This window comes from Varanus komodoensis, unplaced genomic scaffold (genome assembly GCF_004798865.1).
Source record: "Varanus komodoensis strain SLA01 unplaced genomic scaffold, ASM479886v1 scaffold9, whole genome shotgun sequence".
NCBI lineage: Eukaryota > Metazoa > Chordata > Lepidosauria > Squamata > Varanidae > Varanus > Varanus komodoensis.
This window is the reverse complement of record NW_025336598.1, coordinates 20,633,430-20,656,848: the sequence shown is the minus strand read 5'-3', so window position 1 is coordinate 20,656,848 and position 23,419 is coordinate 20,633,430. Positions and strand designations below refer to the sequence as shown.

At 42.6% G+C, this 23,419-nt stretch overlaps 1 protein-coding gene across 1 annotated transcript; it reads right to left on the bottom strand.

Moving 5' to 3' along the window:
- Positions 1-10,940: 10,940 nt before the first annotated feature.
- Positions 10,941-20,807, bottom strand: TMEM33 (transmembrane protein 33). The gene is made up of 7 exons (XM_044418341.1): positions 20,541-20,807; positions 18,036-18,130; positions 17,153-17,340; positions 16,094-16,161; positions 13,895-14,028; positions 12,738-12,821; positions 10,941-11,825 (listed from the first exon to the last, which is right to left on the bottom strand). The coding sequence occupies exons 1-7, from the start codon at positions 20,595-20,597 to the stop codon at positions 11,696-11,698; spliced, it is 756 nt and encodes a 251-aa protein (XP_044274276.1). The 5' UTR covers positions 20,598-20,807; the 3' UTR covers positions 10,941-11,695.
- Positions 20,808-23,419: the final 2,612 nt, after the last annotated feature.

Sequence of the window (23,419 nt, the reverse complement as noted above, 5' to 3'; positions counted from 1 at the left end):
GGACCGCAGGATCCGGATGTGGTGCTCAACCCGGCCGTTCTGTCCTCCTCGCGTCTATGCCCCAGCCTCCATGGAGCCGCCTGCATGCACTACTGCGCATGCGCTCCAATTAAGCAGCCAGGCGGGACTACAAGGTCCCCCCCTCCCCCGCAAATGTTCATGAAGTGAACGTGTGAGACGTGCGCGAATGTTTATTGCAAGGGACTGTTCAAAAATGGTTTTGCCTCACATGCTGTCTGAAATGGTACAGCCCGTTCTATGCCCTCGTGTTCTGGCACGTGCAGGGCAGACCTCCATTAAAGACAAGGGGGTGGCGTGTGGGTGCAAACGGCTGAACAGCTGGATTGGTTTTAGAGTTTGGGCTGTTAGTCCGAGGTCTTGTGAGCGCTTACTCAGGAGTAAGTCTCATTGTTTGTTTTCACTGTGATCCAGTAAATGATTTTATAGTAAATAAGAGCTGGTGGCAAACCTGTGAGCATTGCTAAAATAAAATACAGATTAAAATATAATATAAAACAACAATTACAAATAAAAATATTAAAACCAATATAAGATCAAAAATAGTTTGTTGTGATTGGACATTCACATCACATAGTGGATCAGAGATTTCTGTTCAGTTTCCTTAGAGAGGCGTGTGTAGTGCTGCCGCAGTAGCAATTCTAGTTGTGTGAACTGATTCTGCTTTGTGGGAAGGTGACTCAGAGAAGACACCTTGCCAGGTCCCAAGCCAGCCTTTCCCAGTTTGATGCCCTGAAGATGTTTTGACCAACTCTTAGCATTCGTGATCATTTGCTATGCTAGCTGTGCCCTTCTGAGAGTTGAAGTCCACAACATCTGGAAGGAATAATATTGAGGAAGACTGCCCTAAACCCAGATCTTTCAGACCAAACCTTTGGGTGATAGCTTGGAGATCTTATCCACTTGACTGTAAATTGCATCATTCTAAATAACTGTACTTGAGATAGGCATGTAGCTGTGATGGAGGCACATATATCAAGATCTACTTAGACCAGAATCTTTCTGGTGTAAAGGCTTTAAACTTCCATAAGAGGGCTCTTGGTGTGGCATTTTACCCAGGTTTGGCTCTCCAGAATGCATCAGGTAGGAATTGTGCTGCTTTGGCAAATGGGGTTGCAATCCCATGCAAATGTTGCCAGAATTGGCATCTGTGTAGCTTTCCCTACATACCCCATAGTTATAAGTAGTGGAATCACTGCAGCCGTATTGAACTTCCTATCCAAGGAGAGAGGTGGGAGATGAGAGCAAGATGAACTCTGTGTAACCTAATGTTGACACGTCAGCATAACCTCAATTTGAGGATCAAAGGAGGGGGTCTAGAGAGGTGAGAACTGGTTTGAACAGCAATAAAACTAACAAAATGCAGTATGAATTGCAGAGGGTGGGAAAACAACAGACTGGTGTGAATTGCAAAGAAATAAGGAATGGGCATGAGGGAAAGGCAGTCCTTGAAAGAAGAAAGGACTCTTTGAACCAGATAGCAGGGGGGAAGTATTGATGTACTAATGTATTGGATGAATATTAGGAAATCAAGCTTCTGACACAGGGATTGTATTGTAAGTATAACTGGAAGTGGATGGATGAGATGCACTTGCATGTGATGGACAGCGTCCAAAGATCAGCTGATCTAGTTCCATCATGATCCTAAGGTGGACTTTGAGTTTCTGCTTCCTGAATGGCAACCTCCTGACATGCCTTCCTTGAAACTGAGTGCCTGGAGAGAACCTGCTGTTCAAAGAAAAATGAACCTTGCAAAGCATGCCCATGTAATTCTTTTGATCCAAGCCAATAGCCCTGGTCAAGTTGCAGTTAGTTATAAATTGTGATCCTGGCATAACAGTTGCCCGAGGATCCACAGTAGAATTGAGTGTACATGCAAGTCACAAGTAATACTAAAATAAGTTTCTTCAAGCTCAGTGAGACATACTTTACATGTGCATAGGACCGGTCTCTGCATCTCCCTGAAACCAAAGATACCAGCTAGTTGCAGGTGACTTAAGTCATATGTATTTCTCTATGATTTTGCAATGATTTTCTTCAGACAGGATTAGGAACAGGATGGTTAGGAAAAGGATGTTGAAGCTTTATCTATAGCCTAGATAAATGAAAGGAATCGAATTTAAAACAGTTTTGCTCCATAAAAGATTAATCTACTTAATGCCAAATATTAGTATAACAGGGTTGAACACTGGAGAGTTAAAGAGTTAACAATATTTTTCAAAATGCAGCTCTCACGCTGTCAGTTCCTTGTATTCCAAGTACATCACTAACACTGCAACAGATGCTGCCACGTTAAGCACCTTCAGAGAGTTACAAACCAACAGGGTGATTCTGTGCAGAAACTCCTTACCCATTCACAATAGGATAGTCCGCAGGTAAGCCATTTTGTGAAATGCCTCCATAAATGGCTAGTCCATCACCAAATCTGCAAAGTTTCTGCACTTCCCCATCCTTCAAAAAGTTGCACTTTCTGTTTCCACCCATCAGAACAAAGTAGTGGGATTTGTGTGGAGTGAGGAGAGATGCACAAGACAAGGAAAGTTTAAGTACTTCCATCATTCCCTGTCCAAAATGCACTTTAAATCAGCCACAGTCCACTTTGCAGGGATTCGCTGGTAACCGATTCTGACACAGGAGTGGTCTGCTATCATTATGTCAAGTGTGATACATTCTGCTTCAAGAGAAGACTTCAGGAAATTCTGGAATTAAATTGATTGTGCTTTGCCACTTATTTTTTCCCCACAATTATTTTGGCAAACAGATAGTGAGCAATACTGGAATTTCTCAATAACATTACAGAGTAACAGAAAATCAAAGAAAGAATCACTTTTTGCAGTGTGTGTGTGTGTGTGTGTGTGTGAGAGAGAGAGAGAGAGAGAGAGAGAGAGAGAGAGAGAGAGAAAGAGAGAGAGAGAGAGAGAGAGAGAGAGAGAGAGAGATTTAAGTCTACCACCAGAGGGCAGTGTTTGGGAGAGAATAAAATAACTATTACAATAGGAAGTTTCTTCAAGTCAAAGGCTGTCATGCATCTCTTATACTGAATTAAGCATCGATTTAAATTGCAAGCTCCCTTGAGAACTACCCGAGACAGTGAAACGTAGTTTAATCATAAGCTGTTGTTTTGTAGTTGTTATTATTATAATTTGCTTATTTGTTGTGTTGTAGCTAAGCAGGTGTGCCTCTGACTCCTCCCCGCAAAACCCAAAATAATAGGGTAACATGAGGTTAGTGTGCAGGCTTTCTGCACTCCTAAAGACAGCTCCTAATGCAGGAGTGCACAGCCCAAGGGCTACACCCAATATTGGCTGGAGGACAGTCGCAAATGGGTGTGTGTTTGCACACGCACAGAGGGACAGAGATGCTTTGGAGTTACAGATGCGGGGAAGGAAAAAAGCTAAGCTTCAGCTAAAGACTCCTCCCCACTCCACGAACTACAGCACAATGGCTGCTTTGTTGCCATTATTTAGATTTATTTCTTATTTATTTGTACTATTTCTGTACCACTAAATATTAAAGAAAACCCCTCAGCAATTTGAATATAAATTTTAAAATCAAATTTAAAATACGATTTGAAGATACAGCACTTTGGGTGTAGAGGAAGGGCTTCTGCTCAGGTGGAGGGGTACAACCTCATCCCTTCTGCCCTCCATCTTTCTTCATGTTCTCTTTTTCTCTCCCCAAATGGTTGCAGTTATACCTTGGTAAGGGGCATGACTGCAACTTCAAGCCATATGCATTATAAAGCCCCTCAGTAGAAACAAAATCAGGGTGTCCAAGCAGAAGTGCCTCTAATAGGAGGGGACACACTTAGGGGGCAGGAATGCCAAGTGGCTTCTCCAGCAGACCACAAGAAGATGAAAGAGAACCCATTGGTGAAGTTGCCGCTTTCTTCTCTGGCCCTGTATCATTATCTGTTCCTGTGGACCTGCGGAAATTCACCTGGTGAAGTTATTTCCATCACTTATCTCCAACTCAGGGGGGAAGAGGTTTATTTTGGGGTAATAGGATATATATTGCAGGGGGAAGAATCTGCACCAGGTATACCGGTGGCCTTTGTCTTGTAGAGCTCGTCCTCCTTCTGCTATTCCGTGTTGTTTTCAATTTACTCACTCCAACTTTCTAGTGAGTCTCCCTCCAGAAGCAAAGATCTGGTCCTCACGTGCTTAGCTTCCCAGTGCTATGCCACTGGTTCCTCCTAGGCCAAGGCTGAGTGATGCTACTCCTTTCAAGATATGGATATGATGCAACCTTTTATAGAACCTCTGAGCATACGGAGTGGCTCCCCCACACTACTTCTGCTTGATCCATAAGGTCTTCCATGCAAGTCCATGGCACCTGCCTTTGCAGAAATTAAGTGCTGCTCTGCCAGCTGCATGACAGTATTCCTACAGCACGCCAAGAAAGTTTGTGAATGTTTAGAGCAGGGATGGGGAACTTGCCTCCTGTGAGCAGAATATGATCCACCAACCTTTCCACCTTGCCCCTCTTTCGCAACCCCCAGGAAGTGCCCTTGGAGGGTGTGCGTATGTGTGGGGGAGGTGGCGAAAGCAAAGGTGAGTTGCGTGCATGGTGCCACCCACAGCCAAATGGGACTCCTGAGCACCTTTTCCCAAGAGAACATGGCCCTTGAAGCAGTGGGGAAAGGTTCCTCATTCTTGCTTTGGGATGAACAGTAGTACTTCTGTGGCACTTCCATTTAATCTTATGGCTGAACTTGGTGCCAAACCGCATTCCTTCTTTTTCTCAATGTCTATAAAGATGATAGTGTCTGAATTCTGCCAACATGATAACCAAGGGCTGAGTATGGATTATCCTTGAAACATGGCTTATTGTCAAACCATGAGTTATTTTGCTATGTCCAAACCAGGTTGTGCTAACAAGCCATGGCTTATTAATCACAAAGAACAGAACCCATGGTTTGTGGGTTATAAGTGATTCATCACAGTTTCCTATCTTGCCTGAGTTCAGACAATACAAGAACCCATGTTTCAACAACAATCCACAGTACAACGACAACCCACACTCAGTCATTGAGTGTGCTATCTTGAATCCAGGGGGTATGGAGACACAGAGAAAGGAATCTGCATTAAGGAAGAAATTCCCAGGCTCAGTGAAAGCCACCCAGAATGCAACAGGCAACCAATACAGAAACAGGATACTTGGTTATAAGCTGGTTCTAGCAACTGAGAATCTAGTCCTATGTACCTATTCTCATCCATCATTTCACCAAATCACTTCCACAATACCACTCCCAACTTGATGCACAAAATAAACAATCCCAGTGATTCTGGAGTCTGGCACCATTCAAGCCAGAATGGCAACGTTAGGGGAATCACACCATCTGATAACAGATGTTCTTTTCCAATATAAACTGGTGCTACTGTGACTGTTTTGAATCTGAGGTATGCGTGGAGGGAGGACCACAATTTGATTTTGACAATATCAATAAAACCAAAGATGTGACAATATAAGAGGGAGCAATTTAATTTGCGTTGAAATAAATATTAGACATACGAAGTGTCTAGAATGAAAGAGGGTCACAATAAATTATGAGTGGGGACATTTTGCTCAATCATTGCAGAAAGCCCTTGGTATTTCCAATTTCAGGCCATTGAATTTATCATTTTTGCTGATTTAAGCACAACTCCAAACAAATATGGATCTCAGTGCTTACTTTCACAGGTACTGGCATGGATAATTTACTGTAGTGATCCAATTTGTAAATCAGTAGGGGCCACTAAATTGCAGCATAAAAAAGAAAGAGCGAATGAGGTCCTTTTTCCTTTGTGTCAGCAGGCTGTGATGATTATGTTTATTAGATTTCCTTGAAAGGGTTTCACATTTTCTCAAATATGCAGGAGAACTATTTCCCCTCTGAGGCTAACATTAGCATTTTGTGCTTCAGTCCTTGAAGACAGGGAAAATGATGAATTTTTCAATTTATTTTTTTCAAATTTATGCTCAGCCCCATGACACCTGGGGTGCAGAGACAATCTGCTACCTAACAGTGGCTCTGTTACTAAGGACAAACAAGATTCTTTGCACAGAAATCTTAGGAATACAGAATATATGCCTACAGACAAGCTTTCTCCAACCCAGTGCCCTCCAGGTGCTCTGGGCTACATGTGCAGTATAGTGTCCATCTGGCCATGAAGGTTTCTGGGTGACTTTGGGCCAGCCACTGACTCTCAACCTGACCTCCTTCACAAGATTGTTGTGAAATTTAAATGGCGATAAGGAGAACCAAGTAAGCCAACTTGGTTCCTTGCAAGGGAAAAATTATTAGAAATATCAAAAAATAAGAAACTGCCATCCTGTCCGACCATTGGCCTGCAGGCTGGGGCTGATGGGAACTGAAGTCCAAAACCTGTGAAGGATACTACACTGGGAAATCCGTAACAGACTGAGGCACTGTGATTCACTGGCACATCTGTGGGATAAGGCTTGTGTGTACACATCCCTTCCTGAAGGCAATGGGTGCTAGCAATGCAGACACCTTGTCCCAAATCCAACAGCTGGGCCATACTTACAGATCACCTTAAGGCAGTGATCATCCTGCCAATCAGCTGCTTTGGGGACTGGATTCTGGGATTCATGCCACTCCATCTGTGCCCAGCATTTTAGGTGTCCCCCAAGAATTTCACATGCAGTCCCAGCCACTCATCAGATCTGCTATCATTAAGCTTGGCTCTCCAACTTGGACAGCAAACAAAGGTAGCTAGTGTGGCTCGTAGAGTTTGCTGAAGTGGGATACCAACATGCCTCATGCACCCAGCACCTGCAGCCTCTACTCACCATGTCTGGGACCTGAATGGGCAGGTGCTGCTATAACTGAAGAAAAAACTCAGGTGCATTGCATTGCACTTGCATGTATTTATACCTTTTCCACTCTCCCTTTGTTTCCTGTGCAGAAATTTGTATTGTGAGCTCCTTGATGAACAGACCTCTCTCTTACATACACAGAGCAGCAGTATTACACACATGTCCAAGAAAGCTGAGGGGCCCTATTTTCCTGTAGGCTGTGGAGAAAACAAATGGGGATGTGTGTCCCCATCCACATTCAACATCTCAGTTGGAATGAGCATCAGATGCCTGGTGTCTGGATGCTCACTGTATACCAGTGCGAATTTGAATGCCAGATGCCTTGCATCAACGGGCATCATCTCCCTGAGCATCTTGGTAATTTTATTTCAGTAGCTGCCCACCCAGAAAACACCCCATCCAGTTCTTACAACCCCCTTGAATCAGAAATCCCCCCCAACCCATTTTCAAACTTGGCAGTTTCATCAGCAGTTTAATGTTTTGCCAAGACAGATCCTAAGAGGAAATCTGAGAAAAATGTGAGTGCAAGAAGAGAACAGAGGCTCATCCCTGCAGAATGAGAGCAGAGGGAACCAAGCTCTCTGCACTCCACTTACTCAATCAACTCTCTCCGTGGTCCCTTTTCTAGGACTCTCTATTCTTTAAGTTCTGCTCCTCCAGTTGCAGAAGCACAGGATGGACACTGACAGCTCCATACAGCAGTTGTCAGAGGATTCTCTGCTCCTCACAAGGGACATTAGTGCAAGGTCACCAAATAAGATCTGAGAAAGCCCTATCCATGAGATGCAGAATACCAGAGTAATAAAAGCAAGCATTGCTTGGGAAGGCTGTGCCTATACTGCAGTTGCTGAGAGGGGAAGAATGGGGTAGCAGGGGAAGAAATCACGTTGTTTTTAAGCAACTGCCTAGTTTTTATAGCTGTAAAGAGAGACCTGAAAGTGTGGACATGGCTCACGGAATGGTCTGGATCCAGAGGGACAGCTGAACACATTTTTCAGTGGACATGGAGAGGGTTGATCTTGCTCCTCCCTTGACTAGCAAAACCAAAATTGTGAAAAGAGCAAACCTCTTCCCGAACCTGGTGCCCTACACCAGGGCACTACAACTACAACTCTCATGGGGTCTAGCCAGCACAATTAGGGAACGTTGAGCAAATCATATGGAGGGCACCATGTTGGATAAGACTGCTTCAGAAATATGGAAATGTATTCAGTTTGCATAAATGATAAGTGTATTTGGCTTTTTGTTGAGAACTGGTGCAGAATTGTATTTTTAATGTGAAGTATACACTGTTTTGGCCAATAAAGACAGATGTTTAGACTGAAGAAAAACATATTTGCCTAGGACAGTCTTTTCCAGATGCATTGTACTGCAAGTCCCAGTCATCAATTATGGGAATTGGAGTCCAAAGAATCTGGAAACCACCAGTATAGGAAAGGCTGGGCTAGGATTGAATTGCAGGGCTACTTCCAGAAAGGAGGGCAAGCTTTTGATTTGTTTTGCATGAACAGCCGCCCCCACTGCCATTCAACATATTTTGAAGCTGTGTCAAAGGCTGTTTGAGATAGGGAACAAGGGGCTACTGTTTAAAGAAAAAGAAGATTCCACCCAGCTCCTGTAAGACCCTTGCTGGAAACCTATGCAGATCTTTGGTTACTAGTTATTTAGCTGCAAAATCCAAAATGCAAAACCACATCAAGGACGCATTGCTCCAAGAGATACACAGTTTATTTTCAGAAGGACTGCAGACTGGCTTTGACCCAGTCTCAGGAGATAGTCTAAGTTAAATGAAGCTGATGTATCAACCTTCCCTTATTAACACCCCTTCCCCAACCATCTCCCCAACCTAGTGAAAAGACCACCCCTTCTCTCCCCTTCACCCCAGCCTAACAGATATGGGGTGAAGGGGAGAGAAATAATAGTGTTCATATATATGTGCATGTATATTCTAAAACGAGCAAAGCAACTAGAGCTGTGATCTTAAAAGCAACAGTGATTCAACCTTACTGTTGCTTAGACAAGACACTGCCTGGGACAGAAGAATGGGATGGAGACTTCTATTCCACTCCTTTCTTCTGACAGAATGCTCAGTTTCAGAATTCCAATACTATGATCAGATTCTGTCCTTACAGCTACAAATGAGGCTGAAACGGGTTCAGACATTACATGTCAGGCTACCCACAACATTCACTTCATTGCTATAATTATGTTTGTCTTATAAAACTTTCAAAACATGGTAAACAGCCTACAGGAAAACCTCATTAAATGTTCCTGCACTCTTCTATGCATCTTCTCCATAAATAGATGTTTGAGGCAAAATGCTAAAAGGAACATAATCAAGCAGTATTATCTCATCCCAATTTTTAAAACCACTGCTTTTGTCTGTAGCTTTAGGCTTGGCAAGCAATGTACCCAACTAGCCATTGACAAGCTAATAAATGAGTTTAATCTAAATGGCTATCACTCCACTCAAAAAATAAATAAATCAGATTGTTACACAGAAACATTTCCTTTAAAACAGTGGCATCATTCCAAACAATTTAGCGTATCAATTCATGCAAAGTTATCAAACGCTAAATTATGAAGTGGCTTAGAAGAATCAATGAACATATATATTGCCTGGGGAAGTCATCCTGTAATCCTAAAATGCAGGTCCTTGAAAGATGGAAGGAATTTGGTCTTCTTAGGCAAAAGGTTCAGCATTATCTACCTCCACTGCAATGAAGCAGAAGCAAAATATACAATTACATACCTGCCTAGCATAGGTATGTAAGGCAGTGGTATATTTGCTTGTGGTCCCTTCTTATGGTACTCAGTTCCTGCTACCCTCAATTTCATTGGATTTCCCCCTCCCCTCAAGTGGGACAGAACATATAATCACTTGACAGTAAAGCCCAGAAAGTCAGTGGTATTTACACCCACCCACCCATGGAGGGAGGGAGGAAGGGGGTATATGGCTCCAAGTGCATTGAGGTTCACAGTCAGTTAAGCCATCATCTGAGCAACATGCTTCCAATGATTTCTTATGAACAGATGATAGTCTAAGAGGTATATTCAATGAATCTGTGATTCAGGCCTAATACACACAAATGGCTTGGGATTAAATCATTCCTTGATCATACTAGTTTAGTCTACAATTGAGAGAAAGCACGTAACTATGCTCCCAAAAGTAGAAAAAAAAGAATGGCCCTTGAGTAACCTTTTCACAAATAAACTCAGTTTTTACAAGTGTGCATGTAAGAAAGGGGAGGAAAGCACAGGAAGGAATATTTAAAGATGCAGCCTGTTTGCACCCACTGCAGCCTGAAGTCCAGAAAGCATTTCACTAAGTGATAAGCTGTTCATTTAGACTGGTCCTTTTTTAAAACAGAGAAAGCAAACAAAACATTGGGCAGCAATCAGAGCCATTTTCAGATGAAGGGTTTCTATCAATACTAATCAAAAGGTCATTGCAAATAGGTAGACCTTCATATTATCAAGCCTCTACCTCAGAAGATGATGTCCATGCTTCAGTAATTGCATCTTTACTTCAATCACTACTTCTGCAGGTGGTAACTGCTAAAGCATTACTATACACTAAGGCTGGGCAGAAAACAGACCTACAGAGGTTTTGAACTTCATATCCCAGCTGGCCATGCTGGCATAGGCTTCTGGGAGTTGAAGTCCAAAACACCTGGAGGTCAACCTTTCTGCCCACCTTTGTTTTACACAGTATCCCACTGTATTCTAAATACAATGGGCAGGATCCTTCCCTGTGCAGATGAAGGGAAGAATCCCATAGGATTCAGCAGAGCCCACCCCCACATCAGGCAAGGAGGCACATACTCATTCCTATTATGGTCTAGGGCAGCTCCTGAGCACACATTTCACATGCTGAAAGGGGAACAGGATTTGTAAACCCTGACAGGGACACCTCCAGTACTCAGGGGTTGTATCTGCATAGGAAATTCTTGTGCTAATTACCTAGAAGTGAGCCCTTTTGATTTCAACTTAATGTACATCTATAAACGGGCCTAGTATTGTGGCAGAAATCATTTCAAGAGTGTGGGAGTTACACTGAAGTAAAGTAGCTATATGAAATGTAGGCAATGACACTTCAGTTTGTCTTGGAAATAACTGTAACATCTGTCTTTATTATTCAGAATCTTCAAAGATTGGCATATTAAGAGTCCGTGCTTTTGGACGACAGCAAAAATAGTAGGGCATTCAGATGATTTAGAAAAATATTTACAAAGAAATAAACATCTCAGAAATGGTGGAGAGCTTTCCATCTCAAAATCATTAAATAAATCAGAACAAAATGAGATGTTTTTGCCTATTGTTCACATTGAGCAGATGCCAACTGATTTGTATTGGATATAATGATTTTCTCAATTGAATGAAATGCTTTCATTTACTGCATGGAAGGAATACTGACTCAAATGTACCGCATATGTAGATAGTCCAATTGCTACTCCTAAGAGGCTACCAACTATGCTGCAGCAACATCTTTATAGCTTGTTAGACACAATCCAGCTAGCATTGCCTGAACATTTTTAAATAAGTATTTTCATTCGGAATTGATGAGAGCAAACATAACAGCACATAAGCCATATTGCAAGTTATTTTTTGACTTGAAAAGTAATTTCTCTAAGGTGGCAGGCATTCATCTTCCACAAGCACAGAAACATGTTGAAAAACAAGACTTTTCTTTTAAACACATAGAATACAAGTCACAAAACAGGCTCTTGGAAGAAAACAACATTTTTTTTTTTCATACAACCTTGACTGAGATCCTGAATTTATAAATCATCAGCAGAAATACCAGCTGCTCAAAATGTTCATTAAACACACAGATGCATTTTTCCAATTTGGGCTATGCAACGGTTGGTGCCAGTCTGCTGATAAATGAAATGCTGCTGACACAGAGTCTTCGTACAAATACAGGGCATGACGGCTTCATTATGACATGCTCAACAACAATCCGCAGCTCTGTGAAGAGAGTTCTGAAAAAGACAAAGGGGGTTGTTTTCATAAACAGGTTTACATTACAGCAGTAGCTACTATACCTTACTTGAAAACCCTGATTAAAATATCTGTTAAGGTAAGTTAAAAGAATAAGGCTGCAATCCAAGGCACCTATGTGTAGGAAAAAGCACCATTGAATTCAATGGACTTACTTCTTAGTATGCTGCCCGGCATGCATTCAAGTGTATTTGCACTGGCAACCTCTGACTACTCCTATTACAATGGAAACTCAAGTAGTGAGTATTGACCTCAAACAGCGCCACTGAAAATATGCGTGCTTGCAGGAAACCAGAATTTTGCACAAGTACCAAAAATAGAATTGTAAAAAGCAACCTAAAAGGGAAAGCTCGTAAAAACCCAACAGCTGAGCATGTTCAGTTGCCATGAAATTAGAATGGAAAACTTGGAAAACACAGAAGACAGAAGGTGAGGACAGCTGTAACATTTGGTTGCAGATCCCACCTTTCCTATGCAACATCTTATAAAATGCAAGAATTCTGCATGCTATAAGGGATGTATTTCTCCATAAGATGAGACCTTTACTCAGTACCAAGATGCTACTCTGGCAGCCAGACTGCAGTGTAAGACCACTGGTCCAAATTGCCCTGTAAACCAGAAATTCCAAGGACCAAAGTGAGGGCCCTTGGCATGCTGAGCAACTGCTCTGTTACTGAACTACGGTCCTCCTCTGCATTTACTTTTGCTTATTCTCCTGATGCATTTCAAGAAACTATGAAAGCAACTTGGAGAACCATTTTTATTTTCATATGGATACAAAAGCCAAGTTAGTGCTGTTCGTTGTTCGTGGCACAGCAACAGTTGTCTGAGTTGCACATTTCTAGTTTCAACAACATTATATGAATATAGGATGATCTGAATTGACATCTTACCGGCAATATGGATTTCGGCGTGAAGAATAACGGAGTGTAAGAAACCTGTAATAAATGAAAGGCTGCAGCAAACTTCCCTGCCCACTGAAAAGAACAAAAGGGGGTGGAGATAGTGGGTAGAGAGGACAGATTTATAGTGAGTCATCACCTTTAGATTTCATTACACAGTAATCGCTTTGAACCTGCAAAATATCTTACATCTAAATGTTTTAACATTGTATTTCTTCCTCTCTCTCTCACATGCACACGCAGAGTGAAGAGTGGACAAATGCATAGTAGCTAGTCATTAAATATGGATCACCTGCCAAAATGGCTGAAATATTAAAAGTCATCAAAGTAGCAAAGAGTCATCTCATCCAAATGAAATGAAATGCTCCTGTAGTTTAGTTCAATCACTCACATGTGCGCAAGTGTGTGATCTGAATCCTATCCCCATCACACCAACATTAACAACGTCCACTCTTCTCCCCACACCCTCTCCTAGAAGGGACAGTAATTCTTCTAGCTTAAGAGAAGTTTTTAAAATTATATTAACATGAGAACTGCAAAATTCTCATGGTATTCCCTCAGAAGCAGCACTGAGAATTATCACTACAGTAGTATATGAATAATCAAATAAGCTTTTATAAATATGCATTTAGACAACATGCAGCTATTCACGAAAAATAGGTCTCTTCTACTTGATTCCATTAGCTGCTACACCTGTTAAAACAAGGCACATTTAAGTCTAAATTGATTTGGTGAGTTTTACTGAAATAACATACTGCATACAGGGATTCTTTCCCAACCATTTAATATGGGTGGGAAGATTTTATCAGTGTCCAAGGCAGCTTAGAAACACAATTAACACAATACACAAATACAAATACAATGCTCCCTTAAAATCCAATCCCTTAAAATCTTGTGGATAACTGAATCTGAGTTGTTAAGCACTTGAAAATCAAGTTTCTCCAAATGCAGACCACATAGATCTTCCAGCTTAGGCTCACAGAAACTGTGCTTAGATAGTCAACCAGCAAACACTTTACAACTTAAAACTCAGCCTTGAGCCTTAGTTTTCAGTTTGTAAAGTTGGTTCCCCATATTTCTGTAGTCTAGTGGTGTTCTGTAACAGCTTTAGAAGAACAATAATAAAGAGTTAACATGCGATCTCATACCTGAAAAGCATAAACACAGTAGCTGGCATCAAGAAGATTTCATTGCAGGCTACAAATTTTAGGATATTTTGCTGATTAGCATTTAACTTATCCAAAAGATTCCTTAGAAAAGGAAGGCTATTTGATCCTCGTGCCTTAAAAAGAAATGGGTGGGGGAAATGCAATGTCAGGAAAAATAGCAACTCTTAATAAATTATTACAAAACCAAGTCATGCCATGAAGATATTTTGAACAATGCTATTTATATACCTGAAAGGTAATTGCCACATACCTATAATCTCAAATTTAAAGAACATTATGGAAAATTACTTTAAAATGTTTCAAATAGATAAATTATATTTGATATCCATTAAAAAAACTACAGTATTCAATGTGAATAACAAGGATTTTAAGTGACTCGAAGCTGCTTTATATACGACTTTTCAAGGGCTCCCTTGAGTATTTTAATGTTTGTTTTCTATATTGCCCTTCTAGACTGCCCAATAGCTAGCATTCGCTGGGTGGTGTACAGGCAAATTAAAAACATAAAGCAGTATCCAATGGTGTCACAGGACTAATGGAAATGAATGCAGGCACAATGGGGAACTAGGACCTTCTAGTACAGCCAGAAACTAGCCCAAACTAGTGCTTCTGGAATGTGACAAGCCAGAAGACCAAAGCTGATCTGTCCCATTCTGGAAGCACTACTTAGGCAAGTTGCCAGGGCTGTGCCTGCAACGCTTAGTTCCTTGTTGCACTAGAACTCACTTCTGACAGCAGAACATGTTTAGCACTGACTAATATGTGAATCATTCCTCAGGATTACACAAAGAAGAAACTTCCATGTTTTGCATTTGCTTAAGTTTAAGGCAGCCTGGCATCTAACAACTCTCCTAGAAGCCATAGGCAGGAAAAAAAGCTGCCTGCAGGCTCGTGGAGAATGGTAGCTGTAGTGAAAAGGGCTTTCTGGCATGGAAAAGAGGTAGGCCAGTGGAAGAAGGGTGGTGTGATCTGGTTCTCCTTACCGGTCCACTTAACCTCCATGCTAGCCACAGAGGAAGGAAAGCCCCTTCCTCCACAACCAGCGCTGGTCTGACTGTCCTGTTCTCCTACCACTATCCACTTGGTAAAAGGCAATTTTAACCTAGCCTGCTGAGAGGCCAGTAGCCTGCACTTTCTTCCTCCATGGAACAAGTTGCACTGGTTTCTGGGAGGCTAATAACTACTGTGCATTTACGTGGCTGGCTTCAGGGAAAGAGCTGATTTTGGGGATCAAGATTCAAAACTGAGGCATGTGATCCCATTAATTCCAATGACCATTGGATGGCCAATGAAATGAAGTATCTACCAACGGCTTTGAGGTCTACATTAGTCAAGGAAACAGAAGACAGGAACTGCATTTTGATCATTTAAAAGTTTGCTTCATGTTCCACACATCCATCAGAATTACAGACCATTAGGAACACTTTTGGCACAGGCCCCCATGAAGTGAATGGGAGATCTGGAAAAGCACACATTCCCTCTCACACAGCTCTGATATACCCCTGTACTGCTTGCAACATTCCACTTTCATTTCTACCTGCCAGCTAACAATCCTGTTGGTCAGGTTTTGCCAAGTCAGGGATGAGCAACTTCAGGAAGTCCAGGAGGTATAACTCACATGGAACACTCTCTGTGGGGCACTGAAGAGGGAAACTGGCAATTTACCACCAAAATTCAGCAATAAGTCATTCCATAGCTCTCCAAAGCTTAAATCTGAATATTTTAGTACTATGTAGTGGCTATCTAGCATTAAAAGAATCAGATTTAGCTTCAGGACTAGCGAAATGTGACACTTTCAGTGCTCCAGAGTGCCAAAAGCACCATAAAAATGTTTCCACCAAAATCACTAAGATCTGAGTGACAGTGATCGGCTCAAGGTCATCCAGAGAGCTTCAGTGCTGACTGGGAAGTTGAACCTACATTTCATTAGTGCTAGATCAACCCACACAATGCCAGTTCCCACTGCCTTTTCTTTCCTGCCCTATTCACTTCCCCATGATGCAACAAGCTTCAGGAGCAAGCCCCCAGCCTTCCACTCTAGCCATCTCCGAAAATAACCAAAATCCCCACTCACACCTGCCCAATCCAGCATTTGTCACATCTGTATCATGACCTCCATTAGCAGGACTGAGCTGGCATGACATATGGAGTATACGCCCTTAGCATGCAATTACTTACATCAAGAACCTTTTTTGTGTAGGTAGCAGCATGAAGCAAAGAAAACAACAGAACTGGGAAGATACTCACTGAAGAGAACATTAAGGAAAATTACAACACAGCATACCACTTAGCCCACACTTATCCCATAAGCTGAATATTCTAGATCTCTCCCATCTATGATGCTGGAATGCTAGCCAGTGGTCTTCATTTTTTAATAATATCATAAGTGTGTCATCTGAGGAACTTTTTTTTTATTGAAAGTGTTTTTCGAAGCAGAGCCATTCCAATCAGGAATTTGAAGCTAGGCTACTTTATTAATAATGTTAATATACCCAGTATATTTCCCAGATAAATATATGTCAGAATTGAAATTTTGCTGTACGCAGTTATATAACTGTAGATCTCTAGCAGCTGAGGTGTATTTATATACACTAGAGATGTAGTTTAAATCAGTTCAAATTATCAGGATAATTTGAGTCTGATAAAGCACATCTACAAAGAATGAAGAAGGTGTTTGCAACAAACAAACAGTGACAATCTTAGGACCAAACTAGATAGGATGAGGCTATAATTCATCAACCCATTCACAAATCAAGCTAGAACAGAGTGGGATTTTAATATTTAGCAGCAAAAGAAGCACACAAGGAAGAAATGTGAGAGGGAGCAGGTATAAGTGAAGAAGCAAACATGGGGAGGGGGATGTGACCTACCATCTCACCAAATTTAACCCTTAATTGAACCTGCAGAGTTGAGAATGTGTTGTTCATTTTGGGAAATGCTTGAATCATTAGGTTATGCAGTACTCAAAAGACATGAGTAATTTATTATATTTTTTCCTCAGTCCAAGGGAGGAGGGAAACATAGTCATTTCCCCTTTTAACCTCACAACAACCCTGTAAGTGTTACAGAGTGTTACAGCAAATGGCTCAGCAGCACTCTGTCAGCTTTGCAGTTAACCAAGGATTTGTACCAGGAATCTCACATGACCGAAGTCTAAAATCCTAAGTGCTACAACAATACCATGAAATTACTTAGGAAATATAACACTTTTGCAGAAAAGACTTCGATAAAGGATACTTGTAACAGGGTAGGAATTAACAAAGATGAGGGAATACAAAAGGTAGTGACAGCTGTCCTCCAGCAAGGCCTGAGCCAGAAACGCCCTGCTTAACTGAAAGTGTGGCAGCCTTTGATGAAGCCGAAGAGCGCTGGTAAGAGCATTTGCCAGCAAGGCACGTTGATAAAAGCTGGCTGCTTCGTGCAACCTGGAATCGTCAAAGGAGATGTTACCATACAAACCAAGCCATAGCTTCAGGGCCTTCTCCCATGAGTATTGCATCATCACTGCTCTGATTCTCAAGCCCTCCTTGCTAGCAAGAGCCAAAATATGACTGTGACTCATTCTCCATAGTATGTCTTGCACTTGGCACTTTACACCACAGGTCTAGTGGGTGTGGGAGGAAATAGTTATGAAACAATGGTAACACACACCAATCTATGTGTTGCTTCTCTGGAGAGGAAAAAAGAGCCATGGAAATCTAACACTGCAAACAACTTTATATGAGGTTACATGTCGAAACATGAACAATCTACACACATTTGAGCTTGGTGGGTATTATGTACAGATTACAGAACAAGCACAGAATAAATTATTTACCATCATGAAATATAAGTAGTAATATTTCTAGAATATAAGCCAAGGTGCAACCATACTTGTACATCCCACAGATTTCAGAAGGAAGCTTAAAGACATGCTTTCATCTCTCCCACTAAAATCAAAAGGACAGACAAGTACTTAACCCAGAGCTTGTATATGTGATATACTATAAAATGATAGCACCAAGCTTTCTGATACTACGCATGCTTTCTGTTCTACTATATTCTCAAGCAATGTAGTATCATTTCAAAGGATCAAGATATTGGGGCATCACTGCTTTTAAAAAGATACATACATACATACCCTAGCAGAGGCAGGACAAATAACGCCGAACAGTAAACTGTGAATATACGAGAAAGCCACATTGCTGTGTCCAACTTATTAGTCATCAGAAATTGCTATAATGAAAGGAAAAGAAGTTAGCTTCAAAATGCTTCATACTGTTGAAGTACAAATACCCAAATGCCCATAACCCATTGATAATAGAAGACCCATTAAAATGAATTACATTTACTGAAAACCAAAATGAGCTTTTTATATGCCTGTAAAATGCATACATGTTTAAGTGGATAACTAAGAGGCAAAATCCACACCGTTGTGTTTTTATCTGAAACAGTTATGAGACTTTTAATGAAAGGTTTATGCTTAATACCTGTTGCTTGAGCAATGTGGTTTCCAACAAGCACTCAACATAAGTTATGGATGCAGATGGTAGGCCAGTCTACAACTCCCACTCCACCCCAGGACAGATGACATCATGGGCATCACCTCATTCAGTGATGGCATATTAAGAGGTGCAGCCATTGCCACTGACATCAAATTCTGTCTAAGCAGAAACTGTAGCTACCTGGGGATTTTGCCAAAGGGCCTGCCTGCCTCTAAACTAAATACAGTAGGATAAATCTGGCTTTTGACAAGTCAAAGTTGCACCCATACAGACAACACACAGAAAATAATGCCAAGAGACTTACTGTTACCTGGCCAGCATCCTACCTTTCTTCACAACACACTTAGCAACTTCTAGATGCATTCATTAGCCAACACGTGTGTATGGAAGCAGGTGCAGTGCCACTGACACAGAGTTAAGATTGGGTTTTGACAACACATGTGGGTTATTTAAGCCACAATGAGCTATAGCACCTACAGGCACCAGAATGAACAGACAACCTCCACTCGGGTTGTTGTGATATGCAAACCTGGCAAGAATGGGTAATATGAGTGTTAAAACAGACACTGTGTTATGTGAGGATTGTTTAACCCTCACATAAGGCTCATCAGGTCCACAAGTCCTGAGTAGGGGCTGAATATTCAAAATAGCAGCAGCATATGCTCCATTATTTAATCAACAAGGAACAAACACTCCCCGAGTGTTGCTTTGGGGAAATGAGCCTGAAATCCAAAGAACACATGAAGGGAGCCTTAGAGTCTATAGTCAACAATATATAATTCAGAGTAAATGTGACTGATACTTTGCTGTGAGAATGCATCCAGATGCTAATACATGAAACTAACCCCCAACAGAAACCCAAACAGCAGTGTACTGCAAACCCATTCAAAATACCATCTCTCAATTGCCCCCACCACTGTTATCTGCACAGAGTGTAAAGTAATGTTATATCTTGGTACAGGAGAACAAGTTTTCTACATTCCCTTCTACTTACAAGAAAGTAATGCTTTCATATAGCCTGATGTGCCTGATCTTGCCTAATCTTGGAAGCTAAGCTGGGTGAGACCTGGTTGAAATCTGGATGGATGACTTAAATGTTGTGAACCGCCTAGAGAGCTTCAGCTACAGGCGGTACACAAATATAATTAACAACATATTTGGGGTTACTTAATAAGTGGAAATACATCCACAAATGCATTTTTTGAACTAGAACAACCACTCTGAGAAGATGGCATGGTTTAATGGCACACACTTTGCATGCAAAGGGTCCCAGCTTCCATTCCAGGCGTTCCTGGCAGGGCAGGAAATGACCCTGGTATGAAACCCTAAAGATCCTCTGCCAGTCAGTGCACTGAACTAGATAAATGCCATGATTTGGTATAAGGCAGCTTCCCATGTGCCCTGTAGTCATACAAATTTCTGTTTAATAAACAACATACAGCTCAAAAACTTTCAAATGCAGGCAGCTGGCTCTTTCCTCCTATATCGCAAACTTTTACTAATGGCAGAAGAAACAACAAAAAGTTTAAAAAGGAATAAATTACAGAGAGGGCGGAAGGGTTGTAACAAGCAAAATTCCTTTTAAAAAGAGGAAGTTGAACCTACTAAGGGAAATCATATGCAATGACAGGTAGGCCTCTGATGCCTTTAGTGATAATGAAGAACAGGGACTCTCGAATACTATTACTGATCAATTCCCTTTCCACGTCTTAATCGTAGATTTACTGGAGGAGAGGATGCGTGACTCAGAAAGCCCCTCAACTGCTCAGAAACACCACCGTGGCTCCAAAAACAGGACTGGGGGCCCCTACTAATGCTGCACAGAAGAATGGCGATGGAAAAGAAGAGGCTACTCGCTGAGCTTCTCTTCAAGCCTGTTTAAATTACAGCCGCTTTCCCACTAGGGCCTTACCCCGTATAACGCAGAGGGCCGGGAGGCCATCAGAACGGAAGAGGGCCGAACCCGGTTTAACACGCGTTGTGCAGACAGACCTTTAAGCTCAGTGTCGCCCTATCAGCGGTGGAGTGTGTGGAAGGTGAGGCGTACGGCTAGGCCGGGATGTTCGCCGGCTGCCTGCCTCCCTCCCTCCCAGCCCGCCACTCACTCACTCACTCACTCACTCACTCACTCACTCACTCACCACGGCTCCGCCGCCCGCGCCTCCCTGCATGGGCCCATTCTGCGCCGTGTCCGCCATGGCCGCGCCGTCGCCCGGCTCCGCTGGGGAAAGAGAGGGTCGGGGGCGCGCGAGCTATTCCGCTGCGAGGGGAGTGAGAGGAGGCTGAGCGCGAGGCCGTCGCGCGCTGCCCGTACCCGGCGGGGCTGGCGGCAAGTGCGCGGACGAAGACGGCCTTTGAGCAGGTGGCGAGATCCACGGTGCTCAGAGCAATCCGGCCGCCGGGAGACTAGCAGTGCGCACGCGCCAAGGGGGTCTCTTCCGGGCCAACGGGCTGACAAGAGCACGCTGGGCGATGTAGTCCTTGTGGAACAGCTCCCTGGTCTTCCCCGTCAGAGAGGGGCTGGCGCTCCCATTCGCGCCTCCTTCTCTTATCAGCTCCACCGCTTTTGCCCATCATTCAGTCTGCTGACAATGGCTGTACTGGGCAAGGTCTGATGGGCATTGTAGGCCAAATGTCCAGTGGGTCACAAGTTGCCTACCCATGGTCTAAGATGCGAAAAAGGATCTTGCTCAAGAAACCCCCTCGGAGAAATCTTATGGCCACTACACAGAGCCTAGGGGACGAAGGACTTGGATTTTCAGCTTTGAGGATGGGGCTTGGAATCAGGAAGTGATGGTAGCAGGGCACACGGTCATGCACTGAGAGAATACATACCATGTGAGCATGTTGAATCAATTAGACCCATGCATTTTATTGCACCATTAAGGATGGAACTGCACGCTACCTTGCCTACTCTGCTGGTGAGAGGTAAAAGCAGGTGAGAGGCAAGTGAAAAAGCAGCATATGGAGGAAGGGTTAATCACCATTCTCTGAACGAGCACTCCTTCCATTCTGCTATCTACTACTTTATGTCCATATCCACCACAGTCTTCTCACTGTTGCTTTTGCATCGGGGCAATGAAGAGGTTTGGATGTCATGCTAAGTCACCGTGAGAACAAGACGTGGGTTTCATGGTCTTGTGTCAGCGTCTTGCATTCATGTGCAACAATGCACGACCCCCCATCCACTATTTTGCAAAGTACCAACATCCCCATCTTGTCAATGTCATCCAGTTTTATTTTTAAAAGAAAAAAAAGCTATTTCACATTACACTAAAATAAGAACCCCTGCCCCTGAAGTGCCTTCGCTCCTGCAGCTGCAGGCTGCTTTCAGCTGCCTCCCACCGTTTTGTTTATGTCGCCTCCTCCTGTTGCTAGCCATTGCATATAACCAGGGGTTACAGAGCAGTGCACAGGATTGTGGCACTTACGCAAATACAGTGGTCCCTCGGCTCACGAACTTAATCCATTCCACGACTTTGGTCACGACCCAAATTGGTCATGAGCCAAGTCAACTTTCCCCATGAGGTTCAATGTAAATAAGGTTAATCCATTCTGTAACTATATTTTTTTAATCACAAAAATTTGAAGCAAAGTGACAAGGATTATTCTTTACATCGTGGCCATCTCCCCCCCCCCGCCCCCCCCAGCATGATTGCGATCATGCCCATGCAGGGAATCGCAATCGTCACCCAATGCGGAGTTCGTGACCTGGGGCATTTTTTTTGCTGAAATTTCTGTTTCCGATCCGATTTGGTCGTGAACTGAGGCGTTTGTGAGCCGAGGTGTGCCGAGGTACCATGGGAAAGCAGCAACACAGAGGTAGAAATTGTGCACATCTCATGGCAGAACAGTGAAAGGAAAGGAAATTGCACAAATCTCATGGTAGAAGAGCAAAACAGAAGGGGAAATTATGTAAATCTCATGGCACTTGTGCACGGCTGAAGATAATAAAGCAAGTCTCTAAAGGTATTTGGGACACTCTCTGGTGCCCTCTCTTTTTTAGGAGCATGAAGGGGAAAGAACTGGGAAAGGATCAGTGAGATCGAGTTGCTTGGAGGAAAATAGTCTTGATTGGTTAGTCAGATGTGTTGCACATTTTCTTAAATCCATGCTTCAGTGGGTCATGGATCAGGTTGCTGTTCTCCCCAAAACAAACAAACAAAAAAAGGATCACAGCTTCAGCCATATATGGCAGCAAATGAACCTGACATTTAAAATCCCAGAATCCATAGAATATTTCACCCCATTCAACCCTACTTAGAGTACATCCACTGAAATAAATAGAAATTCGGTTATGCTAACATTGGGTGGAATTCAATACACTTCTCATCCCCCACCCAACAGAACAGAAATAGCGAGGAAAGAGAGAATAAAAGCAATGACATTTGACTCAGTTTATTCATAGGACAACCAGTGAAGAGGACTCTTGGACTAATTTTATCCACTGCACACAACAACGAATTTTGGCTGATGCAATTTATTATGCTGGGATAAGCAAAGCTGCACCTGGTCAAATTTCCACCTGCCCAGCCATTAAAGTTTTAGGATCACTATTCTCCTTGGCATCTGGCGAGCCTATTTTCCCCTTGTTCCATGATGCAGGGTCAGGAACTGACAATTCTGAGTTGCCGGCCTTGTCTCCCAATATCCTGATGTGCCTATTTGAGGTGTGGGGTGGAGGGAGAGAGACAAAAGGGATGGGAAATTACTTAAGAAAGTGTTCAAATGTTTGTGTCAAACCCTAATGGAAAGGCCAAAGAGACGAGGGGCGAAGAAAGTTTGAAGAAAAGAACAAAGCTGCCTGTCAGTTAGACTAGGTGAAGCTAAAGCTAATGGATCCTCTGCCAGAAGAGATGAAACATGGAAAGAAAGGAACTAAGAATACAAACACAAAGGGGCGGACATTAATTGTGCAGCTAAAGCTTTGGATGCACGTGCCCCTCCCTCAGATGCAAACAGAGAACCGTACAAAAGATGGCCGTAGCTTTCCAAAGAGTGACTGCCTAGCACTTGTTTC